The following is a 13,197-nucleotide window of genomic DNA, read 5'->3' as shown; positions in this document are numbered from 1 at the left end:
CTCTGGAGAAAATAATTCTGTAGCTAGACCAGGGCTGCAACGGAGACTTCTGGTAAGGTGAGCTGGACCAGAGAATGCCTTGTCATGAATGATTTTGGCATCAGCTTAGGAGCAGTGGGAAGCCACTGTAGCATTCTAAAGACAAACTGTTAGTGACCAATGTAATACCATCTGTCTCTGTAGGAGCAATGCAGTCATATACGTGGTCGCTAACATACACAGTGACGACAGCTGCTGGGTCCCCAGCTGAGAACTCCCAACAACTTCCCTGTATGAGGAGCACGCATATGCCTTCTTCTTCTGTCACACACAGGATACCAGTCTACTCCCACAGAGAGGAGCATGGGTAGGTGACTTGCTCAGCATTGAACTTGAGAAGGGTTCAGACAGTCATCGTTTCCACAGATTGCAGGACAGGCTACCTTCTGGTTAGTCTGCACACGTTACTCAGCTATACCCTTATGGAACTGTCTGCATAACCCCCACTATATGCAGATGAGGAAGGAGGGACGAAAGGATGAATGGCCCCGTAGCTCCCCAAGGCAGCTGGCAAATTGTGGAGCCCCAAGTGAGCATGTCTCACTCCAAAGCTGAAGTTCATCACTCACATCCCTTCCCAGCAGTTCCCCGAGTAGATCTTTACTCACAGTGTGTCCTTGTCTCTTCAGACTCTAGTTAAAGGTGGTCTCCCCTACCTGTGGTAGGGAGGGCTCTAAAGGACTGCAGTGTGCTCCAGGTTCAGGAGCCCCCATGGCTTCCAACAGTGCTCACGTGGGCGGGGGGGGGTGGAGGGGGGTGCCGCTGTGATGACCAGCCTGCACATCTGTTTAGAGGTATTACCTGAACTTGAGCAGCCCTTGGTCTGGTGTTCTGTCTATCAGGCATCACTGACTATGCTGCATTCACTGAGCAGTGTGGCTTGGAACACTCTTGACATTGAGAAGAATTACACAGTGCAGAGAGCCTCACCTGCAGCTGCTTGCAGGCCTGCAGACTGGCTATAGAAGCCCCCAAATAGCTGGGGTGCAGGGGCATCTCAGGCAATTCCCACACAGGTGGCCCAGCAGAAGGCGGAGGGCTTGAAGGTGTGCACTGACTGGCCTGTAGGTCCGTTATGTGCCCACAGTTCAGATCCCCTGGGATCTCAACGGGTCAGTCATTATTCCCCGAGGCATTTCCCTGCATAATCACAATGCACTCTTAGAACTGTATTTCAGACCTTTTTTTAATCTACAAGGATGGTAGAATACAGACTCATGTGGCCACAGGTCCAGTTCTTTGCCAGGATGATCTTATGCTATATAGTCATGGTAGTGGCAGCCTGTGTACACATGATCCTGTGTACATGTGGCATTGTCCTCACCTGAGTGGTCCCACTATAACCCTGTGCATCATTTTGCAGATGTGAGCTGTGAGTAACCCCAGATCACATTGCTAGACAGTGGCAGGGTCTAGCTCAAAACCAGTGTCCCTGGGCTGCTGCTTCTCACCATAAAGTTTCTCGGGCTCTTCACCACTACTGCCCAGCACAAAGTCCAAGGAATGCTGAAACACAAAGTCCAAAGCAACAACGTTCTCCCTGTTTGACTTCAGGATGTACAATGGGCTTTTTGACACAATGGGAGGAGAGGTTTCCATCACAGTAATGTTCTAATCAAAGTCAGGTTCCATTCCCTGAGTGTACGCTTGCCAAGAATGCTAAGAGGAAAAGGAAAACCAACCTGGGGTTTTAGACTCACCACAGCAAAGCCAACAGGGTGGAGTAGAGGGAATCAAGTAGAAGAAAAAGTGGTGGTGGTGGGGGGGAACGACAAAAAGAAAAAAAGGAGATGAGGTTGACTTTTTTAAGGTGTCAAACTGACTTTTCTCTGTTATGACTCACAGTATCCATTGTACTTGCTGCATTTCAGGTACACGGGAAGCTATAACTATGGGAGCTATGGCAACCAGCATCCTCACCCAATGCAGAGCCAGTATCCAGCCCTGCCTCATGACACGGCCATCTCTGGGCCACTCCACTATTCCCCTTACCACAGGAGCTCTGCACAGGTGAGTGTAGGGGAGGAGTAGTCAACTAAACACAGTTAATAAGTTCATTGTATATGCCACATGTAGGTCCCCAAGGACAGTCAGCTCATTGCCCTCAAGTGGTGATGGCCTACCTTGGGTGCTTGTGATCATGTTTCACTTTCTTTTATACATCCAAGTTGCTTAATGGTTCTCTTAAGTTCTTGATTCTCTTGGATCTCTCTGATGGATCCACCTAGCTGTGTTTCTGTTGGCCCTTTCTGGGCACCTACCTCTCAACGAGCCTCTCTCCCTCCCTATCACTACCTTCATGGCATCCATCAGCATCTTTGTATCATGATAGCTCGTCTCTTGGTTCTCCAGGTGTGTGTTGAACGTCTGGCCCACATGGAATCTTAACCACAAGCATCCTGAAGTGGACCCGCCCTTGATTACTCTCACCCATCACAGTCTCGCAAACTGAGCCCTGTAGAGCCTGGGGTGGCAAGAGTTGAGGAAGCACCCAGATTGCTACTGTTGGACATTCTAGTTATCTTAGACACCTCCTATGTGTTGTCCCAAGCACAATTGATCACCAATCACCAATTCCATTCAATTGTTTGGGTTTTTTTTCTTTTGATGTTTGGTTTGGTTTGGTTGGTTTGTTTTAAGACAGAGTTTCTCTCTCTACATAGTCCTGGCTATCCTGGAACTCACTATGTAGACCAGGCTGGCCTTGAACTCATGGAGATCCACCCCCTTGACCTCATGAGTGCTGCACACTCAGCTTCAATTCTATATTCTAAATTGTCTTTGACATCCTGGCTGTCCTGCCTTAGCTCAAGGCCTTCCTTTATGTCTAACCTAGGTAATAACAGGCCTTCATGATGGTCTCTGTCTCTAAAGTTTGCCCTGTCTGCAGCTGGAGAGGTCTTTTGAAAAACAAAAACACCAAGTCTAGTGTCACATTGCAGTCCTTTCTTCAGCTTACTTCTCAATATTCAGTTCCTTTCAGACTTCCCTACCACCCTCTGCCATTGTGGAACCATGGCAGTTGTGCACAGTTGTACTGTGTGTACTCCACGTATCAACTTCTTCATCTGCAGGCACTGTTCCAAAAGCTGGGGACCTTTCTGCTTATCATCCAAACATCTTACGGCTTTGTGAGTCTCCTGAGAGTACCCCCTTCCTTCTTACAGGCCTTTACCAAGTGCTTGCCACTCTCTGGTCTTTCTCTTTCAGTCACACTTCCCATACTCTGTCAGCCAAGGACTTCTAACTCTGCAGGAGTCCCAAGCTCCTCCAAGGCAGAGATTAAGTCTCTATCCCCAGGTCATGCACACAGAACCCATCATTAGGTCATCACTTCTCCCAGATACTGCAGTATGCCAGGCCCTATGCTGAGCACTTTGAATACACTCTGGATAACCTAGTAGAAGAGAAAATGGGACAGAGAGACTTGTGCAGGGACAGAACCCAGAAAGTGTGACTGCTTTCTTGTGCACGTGTGTCACCTTCCACTGTCTCCCAGATGGGCTCTCACTTTTGGGGGTGGATGGAAGTAGGTGTAGGAAGAACCAGTCAGTGGTTGGGGTAGGCTAAGTGTACTTTGTCTGCTTTGAAGGTTCAGAAGCCACAGGTAGTTTTTGTGCCAGAGAAAGAGTTCTCAGGATTCCCATAGGATAAGCACAAAGAGGGGCTGGTGTGGGCAGGGACCTAGGAGGGCAAGGGCAGGATGGAGGCTGTGTGGAGGCTACATTGCATCAGCCTGCAGTACACAGCTTTGCCTCCAAGGGACATCCTGAAGAGAATGTATCCACAATACACAGGCACTCAGGATAAACAGGCATTTGTTTTGATTTCCATCTCAGTACCAAGGGGAACCCTGGTTTAATCCCAAGACAAGCTAAGAAGTTGATTCCACTAAGTCATCACCTGGGGCATTCATTAGAGAACCCTGACTGCGTCAGAGAGAGATGCCAGCTCCTTGGGTGCTGCCTCTCCTGGGAGCAGAGCATGTGTGCCTCGATCCCCCTGAATGACCGACTTTCTGTCTGGATCACACTCAGCACCATCTAGGCACTCATTCATTCATTCATCATTCACTCATCCATCCACTCATTCCTTCCTCAGTGGTTGCTGGGAGCCTCTCTGTGCACAACTCCAGCTTCCAGGAGAATGGTAGGGAAGGAGGCAGAAGCAGCTTTGGGGAGCTCACACTCCAGCCAGAGACAGCATCACCACACCACTGCTTTGGCTGTTATCTTCCTTCCTTCTCTACTGCCTCATGCCCCTGTCCCAGGAAATTTCAGGAGCTCTTTTTGGAGGTGATAGTTTTAAAACCATCACCAAAAAAAGAAGCCAAGTTCTCCGCAAAGCCCACAGAGTCCCTGGTGATCAAAGATAGGTCTGCAGTGTCCACTTTGGAAGCCACAAAAGTACCCAACTGGGTCCCTTTATCATTCAGTAGCTGGTTCTAATAGAGATAGATGGGTACGAACAAGCTACAATCAACAAAGAAACCTGTGCATATAGATGAGGACTCAACCAGCCTCTACACCATCTTGCCTTGTGGCTCTTTGTGACTCTCAGACAAGGGCATTTGACACCCTATCAATCCCCACCACACACACAACACACACACACACACACACACACACACACACACACACACACACACACACACAGTACACTTTATAGTTCACAATTTAGTTAGTTTCCATCTGTAAAGTGGGGTGGGTAAAAGTTAGTTATATTATCTCTGCCCAAGTTGTTGGTGAGGTCAGTATTGAAGTGTCCCTTTTAGGGAAGGTCCTGCCAAAGACAAACCAGTCTTTGTTTCATTTTCCATTAACATTTAAGCAACTTGCACCTCTGGGCATTTCAAAATAGATGGGCTCATCCATTTCCATAACAATCTCAGGAAGACTGAATTTTCTCCAGTTCTTAAAGATGAAGCATCAAGAGGCTGGAAAGATGGCTCAGTGGGTAAGAGCATTGACTGCTCTTCTGCAGGACCCCAGTTCAATTCCCAGCACCCACGTGGCAGCTCACACTTTCTGTAACTCCATTCCCAGGGCTTCTGACACCCTCACACAGATATACATGCAGGCAAAACACCAATGAGCATTAAATAAAAATAAATTATTAAAAGAAGATGAAGCAGCAACCATGGAAAGGCAATGTAATCCATTCAATAAAGCACACTTCAAGTCTCAGCCCCAGCCCCAGCCCCATGCCAGGGACTTAAAACCACTGTGTTGGGGGAGGGGGCAGCAGAGCCTAGAGACTGGCACTAGTATTCTCACTAAATGTCAAGTTCTGGAGAGAAAACACATGCACATCCAAATTCTTTGATTAAAGATTGAGTGTGTAAGGCTGAAATCCATTGTAGGGTTGAATAATCTTAGCTTTCCAGAACAGAGGTCAAGTAGTCTCAATCCCCCGTGAATGGACAACTCTTCCCTATAAAAGGTATGAATGGATAACATTCTTCACTCTAGAAGGTTCAAGGGGATGAGGAAGAGATAGGTCTAAGCTGAAGAGAATTCATGATCAAACAATGGTTTTGTTTTGTTTTTTTAAAGAAATCTACTTATAACAGGCAGTGGTGGGGTGTGGGGGTCTTAGCCCAACCATGGAAGGTTAAGCTGGTCCGAGGAAGAATAAGTGCGCTGCTCGCACATTTCCCAGCCTCGAAGAATCCTGGAGACAATCAGATGCAGCAGGGAGTCTAGTCAAGCAGGAACTCGTTTATTACCACACAGCAAGCATCTTTTAAAGGAAAAAACCACAGAGGGAGAAAACAGACAGCCAATGGTTTTAAAGGCCAGCCTATAATGTGCCTGGGTGCCCTATGCTTTACCTATTGAACACAAACTGTTCATGCAGTGACTTCATCTGATTTGATCTAGGCAATCAATCATCTTTTTTTTTTTTTTGAAACAACTCAGGACTCACCCATCTGACTTCCCCTCAGCGCCATCTTTGACTGGCTCGTGTGCCCTACAGTGGGACATGCTTTTAATCCCACCACATAGGAGGAGAAGCAGGTGTATCTCTATGAATTCTAGGTCACCCTGGTCTACAGAGTGAGTTTCAGGAGAGCCAGAGCTACACAGAGAAACCCTGGCTCAAAAAAAAAAAAAAAGTACTTGGTTCTCAGCACACTGTAAGACTCTTAGGTTGGTTTGTAAGAGTCAGACATGCTTGGACTGTGATTTTCACAGGCATCCCATAAGTATGCAATCAAAGTAATCCGAAGCCACTTGCTTTTCCCACAAATGCATGGATGCTTGCTGAGAGTACTCACTTGCACAGCCTGTGTTTGCTGATGGCCAGTGCAAAGGTGAACCTCCAGTCCAGCTTGTGAACTCCCTGAACCACTGAATTCGTGGGTGGGGCATCTCTGCCCATGCAATCCTTACCCTGTCTGCAACCATAAATTTGAGCATGGCCCAAGAGTTCAAAAGTCATGTGATCATCCAGCATCCATATGGCTAGGCATGCACTCCATGAGACAGGAAAGCAGCTCCTTTTTTCTCATCTGGATGGCTCAAGGGCAGCATGTGACCAGCTCAATTTTTATCTGCCTGGGCCCCAACCAGCCTACAGCCAGGGGTGCTACCAAATTTTTCTAGGGTACTCTACCTTGGGATAGCATCTTGAGGCAGTGTAAAGGAAAGCACACACACACACACACACACACCAGAGCTAGGAAGACAGCTCAGTAAGGTGTTTGCTTGAGTTTGTTCTCTAGAACCCATGTTAAAAAAAAATAGATGTAATAGAATGTGTTTATAACCCCAGTGCTGGGAAGACAGAGACAAACAGATCCCTGGGACTCACTGGCAAGTTCCAGGCCAGTAAGAAACCCTGATTCAAATAAAGAACAAAATGGTAGACAGCACTAGCAGAAAACACCCAAGGTTATTCGCTGGTCTCCATGCACATGCACTCAAATGAAGACATGTACCACGTGTGTATGTGTGCACACTCACATAACAACCATAATGTTGCAAAATCTTTGAGAGCTAGTCTCCCTGGGTTCAAATCCCAACTCTGCCTCTGATTAGTTCTGAGCTTCATTTATTGATCTGGAAAATAGGGATAAGTTGTAACACCCATTTCACAAGGTGTAGTAGCCGTGGTCAGGTAGTTAATGAAGATTAGAATAAGATCTGGCTCATAGTTAATACAATTTGCATTTATCATCCCCCTTGGCATCCCATTATAATCGTGGTCTATTTTATATAAATACACAATTAATATCTATTCTCTGTACTGCACTGGCTCTGCAGAGGCAAGAGTCAGGTTCTTCTCATCTTCCACACTCCCAGGATCCAGCACAGAGCTCAGTCCTTAGTGATTGCCCAGGATATAGTTAATGAAATAGTGAGCCTTGTTTGAGTGCTAAGCTATTACAGGCCTTGCCCTCACCTGTAAAATAAGCACTAGGGCCTTGCAGTCCATCCCTGAGATTCTTGGGATTACTAATAGACCACAATCCTATGCCCTTCAAAAATGAAGAACATGGCCAACACAGTTTGAAAACTTACAATATGGGTTCTAAGCTGCTTCACGCCAATTCACTTCATTAATCTTGACCCTAAGAGCTCAGAAGCTGTGGACTGGCTGACAAAGAGTTTGGGAAACCATGTCCTGCTTCAGAAGAAGCCAAGGGAAAAGTTGCCGGTGGCAGTCCCTGACAGGCCTTGGGCACAGTGAGAGCCGCCTTTCATAGGAAAAGTTTGCAGTCTTGACTAGGCCACCTTTCACCCCCTGCCCAAGCAGCAGGCCACGTGGTGAGGGGCAGGGATAAAGGGCTCACTCTTCCCTTTCCAAGTGCAGGAAAGTCCGCCCCTGAAGTAGGGAGTTGCTTCCCAAAATAGACTTCCTAATACAGTTCCAAAGAGGCCAAGAGTCAGTCACTACCAAGATGGACTTACACCATAGCCTCTTGGTGACTACTTTAAACACACACACACACACACACACACACACACACACACACACACACACACACACAGTCAATAAAAATCCTCATGAACTCCTTTCAAGAGGAAACTAGTGATTTATCTTATCTTAAAAAGTCAGTAGCAACAGCTTGTGATTTGATCCAGAGGTTGGTAACTTCCTGTCATAGGCTCTCAACAAAAGCTCCTTTATTCTGGCTGGAGCTCTTGGTACCCAGAGTTTGTATCCAGCATGCTTAGGAGCCTTGCATGAAGCCAGATGTGAAGTGTGAAACGTGAGGTGGATGCTGCTGTGCGGCCTCGGCTACTCCCAGCACTACACAGAAGTAAGTCTTCATGGGTCACATTAATCATTAGGCCAATGCAGCAGGCACTTTAGCTATCTCCCTATCAATGGTCTCATACACCAGGGGGTAAGCAGTCACTGACTCATTTGCAATTAGCTGACCTAATGGGACTGAATTTTCCATGCTGGTAACAGAATTGTATTGTCACACTGGAGATATTTTGAGCCAGTCTCATTTCCAGGCAATTGCTCTTTTGATTCTATGACACAACCTCTGGGCACAGCTGTGCTGAGGACCCTTGATGAGGCACAACAACTACACTCTCTGGCGTTTGGTGGGAAGAGGTCCAAGTCCACAATGTGACATTTTACCTACCCAAGCGGAGGCCAGAGAGGCCAGCAGGCTTTAAATGGCCTGGTCAGCATTCCAAGGCCTAGCCCTGTGAAGGAGGAGAGAGCTTGATGAAGAAGATGAGCGATAAAAGTGGTTTTGAGAATGGTAGGTAGGCCAAGTGTAGGTAGGTAGGTAGGTCAGTCTGATATGGGGAAATTGTGCCACCTAGGTCTGGGTTTTTGTCGTGCTCTGTGACACCAGGCATGGTTCCAACTTTTCCCATTTCTACAAGTTTAGATTTCATGACCCTGAAGGTTCTTTCTGCTGGGAATGTCCTAGTGTACATTTACCAAATATGATTAGCACCTGTTAGGTGCCAGGCACTGTACCAAATTATGGAGACATACTATGAACAAAACAAAGCCACACAGGGAGCACCTAAATGTTAGCCAGTGGAGAAACAGCTGCCAGGCAGGGTGGAAGTGGTGGGGCATTTGGCTTCTTGTGATGGGATGTCCAGAAGAGTCATTCTCAGGCATTATGTTGGAGCTGATCACCAAAGAGTGGGGGAGAGGCAGGTGTAACAGGAACGGGCATGGGGGGGGGGGAGGGTAGTTTAGGAAGGTCCTATGGAAAGACCCGCTCCGTGTAGCCCTAGATGAAAAAGGGAGACCTCTATGCCAGCATAGTTCCAAAGAGAGGGCGAGGATAACATGCATCCAGCTGCTTCACTTGGGGAAGCATCATTGATATTTTTTAATATTATCTGGGATCTTGATTTTTTTCTGAGAATCTCCATTCACAGACCTGAGGGCCCACCATGACTCCACCCAAACAGTGTCCTGCGTCCTCATTCTGCACAGCACATGGGTCTGTGCCAGAGCTGCAGATCTGATTTGGGATTATGAAAACCTTGGCATGCTGTCTGCAGTCTCCTTGGCAACAGCACTTGGTCCTTCTCCCTGGAGTTCCCAGACACCTCCTACACCCTCTTTCTTGACTGTTCTTTTCTTGTGCAGTGGCTGCCCTTTGCTATGTAAGCATGAGGGAAAAGCTCTCAATACTCCACCTGAGACCCTCTTCTTGAGCTCTGAGTAGCTAGCTCTCTTCATATATTCCAAGCCTCCTCTGTTTCCTGCTTCCCCTGGGATCCAGCTCGAAGAGGCAGAGGGGCTCCTTTGCCCACCTAGACTCAGCGGAACAGCCATGTTGACAGCAGCACTTCTGCTGTCTATCTAGGCTTCAGCATGTCTGTCTCCCTCACAGCAGCCCCCCCCCTAATCCCTGGGGGTTCCATTCTCCAACTGTCAGGGTGGACAGATGGGGGGCAGAGGAATCCACACACCCTCTCCTCCGTGCTGCCCTGTCATCCTTGTTCATTGGCTTGTGTCCTTGTTGGCCCTAAGCATAGCAAGGATGTCTTTGTGCTGGCCGGCCTGCAAACATGAACGCCCCACCTCTCCCTCGTAGTCATTCTAACAGGGACTTGTTTCCTTAGTTGTCCTTCTGACAATGAAGAATGTAAAAGAAGGCCCCTCTCAGTCCTAATTCTCCCTTGGAGCTTCTCCCTCCTCTCATCTCTTCTAAACTCCTTTCTCTGGATTCACAGAGCCCAGTCATTTACCATTTCCTCCCTGCATATCTTCCAGGACTCCAGCGAATGTGAACCCAAAAGAAAGATGTTCTTTAAATGACAGGCACTAATAATAACCTTTGAAGCTGGCGGCTTGCTTTCTCTTCAAAAGCCTGTTTGGGGCTTCAGTTCATGATTGAAATCATCACTAAAATGCTATTTTTAATGTCATTGTGGTTTACCTGGTAGTTGCTGTCCTCTTGGGTTGATGGAATAGGACTTACCACTTCCCCATAGGTAACCATAAAATTTACACATATCTAGAAATCACACTTGCTAGTGTGTATACACAAAGACACACCCATCACCACCACCCACCCCACCACCCACCACCACCACCACCCACCACCACCACCACCCACCACCACCACACCCCACCACCCACCCACCACCACCACCCACCACCACCACCACCACCACCACCACCACCACCACAACTACCACCATCACCAGCAGCACCAGCAGCACCACCACCCTCCCACCCTTTGTATTCCCAGATGGGAGTGGTCCTCTCTTTGAATTTGACTTCTCAGAATATTGCAAACTCACAGCTCACAGTCAAATCACTCTGTGTGAGAGGAGTACCAGCCAGCCTCTGGCTGTGAGAACCCTTGTGACTATCTCACTGATTGCTTCCTTGGACCAAAGTGCACATTTGCACAGAAGCTCACTGATTCCTTTCTATCAACTCCTGTGAATAGCATTCTGCAATTTTTAGCTTCAATAAGATTGCCCTTGGGTGCAGGCAACTTCAAGCTAACTTTAATTTTGTTGACTTTCTTTCTCCTCCACAAGTACCCTTTTAATAGCCCCACTTCCAGGATGGAACCTTGTTTGATGAGCAGTACTCCCAGGCTGCATCCTACCCCAGTCACTCCTCGCTGGCCAGAGGTGCCAACAGCCAACGCATGCTATACAAGCCCATCTGTGCACTCCACGAGGTATGGAAACTCTAGTGACATGTACACACCCCTGACCACGCGCAGGAATTCTGAGTATGAGCACATGCAACACTTTCCTGGCTTTGCTTACATCAACGGAGAGGCCTCCACTGGATGGGCTAAATGACTGCTTTCATAGGAATCCATATTTAATATTAATAATTAATAATAATAATAAACCCAATACCCACCCTCCAGAAGACTTTATCTCTATACATGATAACTCGCGGGCTGTTCCTAAGCATCCATTTTCCTAATGAACAAGAGGATGTTCAATATGGGATGAATAGACTGTAGTTCAGAAACAGGACTTACTAAAAGTCACTGGGATTGGGTTCCGGTAGCCAAGCCAGACTTGACTGTTTCTATAGAGCACTACTGTGGGCAGGCCAATCTGTGCCTTTCCCCTCTGTTCCATGATCTTGCATGGCAACCACTCCATGTAGGGTACTTATTTTCTTGTTGACAAAGCTCTTTAGTCTTGAAGGATGGATACTGGAGCCAGAATCTGGTTTGTGTTCTTGGATGGGCACATAATTTACCAAGAGCATTTGCCTTGCCATGTCTGTCATCTCACTATACAGTTACCAGCCCTCAGGCATGTTATCCACCTCCCTACTTCCTGGTGGTGTCATCCCTACTTCCTGGAGTCCTAGGGCTAAATGGAAGTTCCTGAAAATGCTAAGCCACCTGTCCCACTCACACCTGCCATAGTACCTGCATTGTCTTGGAATGTAAGCACTGTTTTGAGGGACTGAAGAGGTCTGTTGTATATTGCCTTTAGTTGATTGATGTCTGTAGGGACCAGTTCTTCTATGTACAAGGATTTGTCCTAAGTTTGCACAATGGCTAGCATCAGCAAAAGGCAGGAGGGGTTTTTCTTAAGTTCTGTGTGAAATGGCACTAAGTAGCGTTCTCTGCCCTGTTGCTCTGTGAAGCTGGATGGATCAAATTTTCACTTAGCAAGCACCAAGTGTGAAAAAAAAAACTGTCCTGGTTCCTTCATAAGACTAGAATACTTTCCGACACTTTGCTAGAAAAAATTCAAAGCTGTGCCTTTGAGTCTATACTATACTGTGTATGTGTGGAAATAAAAATGTATTGTACTTTGGGAAAATTTTTTCATAGGTATTTTTTTTGTCAGATTTGTAGCTATTTGTGAGGTTTGTTAGAGATTAACATAGGTTTTCTTTCTGTATTATAAGATGCACCAAGCAATTATGGTGGACCTATTACCCTATGGGTAAGAAATAAATGGAAATATGACATCGGATGTTTTAGCAAATGTTCTGTAAATAAAATGTTTGATCACACCACCCAGTGTGATAATCATGTCTACAGCTAAAATGGAAATAGTTTTATCTGTACAGTTGTGCAAGATATGAATGATTTCACTATCTGTACAGTTGTGCAAGATATGAATGGTTTCACACTCAAATAAAAAGTATTGAAATGACAGCTTCTGTTTGTTTTCCATTTGCACTTGATATACCATGTGTGTGTCTACGTTATAAATACCAGTCTTAATTCTTCGGGTGTGAAGGCAGAACAAAACTAAAAGGTCTTGCTGAGTGTGGTAGTACATACCTATAATCCCAGCATGCAGAAGGCCAAGGGTAGAGAATAGTGAGTTCAAGGCCAGCCTAGATCTGGTCTCAAAAAATAAATAAATAAATAAATAAATAAATAAATAAATAAATAAATGGAAGCAAGCAAATAAACAACAAAAGCCTTGTATGACTGTATGGTTTTGTTTATTCGGTTCCCTACTAACTCGCCATGCAGTAATCATACCATTTGGGTAGGCCCACAGAGCGTGAGTATAGTACGGATTGTCCATTGAAAGTCTGTAGAGGCCCTGTTCTACAAACTGGGATCTGCCCTACATTTGCCTTCTAGCTCTTGCAGGGAGCATCTTTCTCAGCATCAGCATTGTTAAGCGTCCCCTGGTACCAAGTTGATTATGCTTTGATGATCAGTGGGTGTAAAGCTATTTCAAGTGCCTTGCTTTAATGAGAATA

General features: G+C 46.4%; 1 protein-coding gene across 1 annotated transcript in view; it reads left to right on the top strand.

The window, feature by feature from the left end:
- The window catches only part of Rfx4 (regulatory factor X4), a 69,708-nt gene extending 57,074 nt beyond the window's left edge, over positions 1–12,634 (top strand). Inside the window, exons 12-14 of the mRNA XM_035451063.1 lie at positions 184–346; positions 1,911–2,049; positions 11,031–12,634. Coding sequence (XP_035306954.1) covers positions 184–346; positions 1,911–2,049; positions 11,031–11,303 — 575 coding nt within the window. The 3' untranslated portion in view covers positions 11,304–12,634. The remainder of the gene's footprint in view (positions 1–183; positions 347–1,910; positions 2,050–11,030) is intronic.
- Positions 12,635–13,197: the final 563 nt, after the last annotated feature.

Source organism: Cricetulus griseus (genome assembly GCF_003668045.3).
Source record: "Cricetulus griseus strain 17A/GY chromosome 1 unlocalized genomic scaffold, alternate assembly CriGri-PICRH-1.0 chr1_0, whole genome shotgun sequence".
NCBI lineage: Eukaryota > Metazoa > Chordata > Mammalia > Rodentia > Cricetidae > Cricetulus > Cricetulus griseus.
Note: the sequence above shows the minus strand (reverse complement) of the source record. Positions and strands in the feature narration are given on the sequence as shown.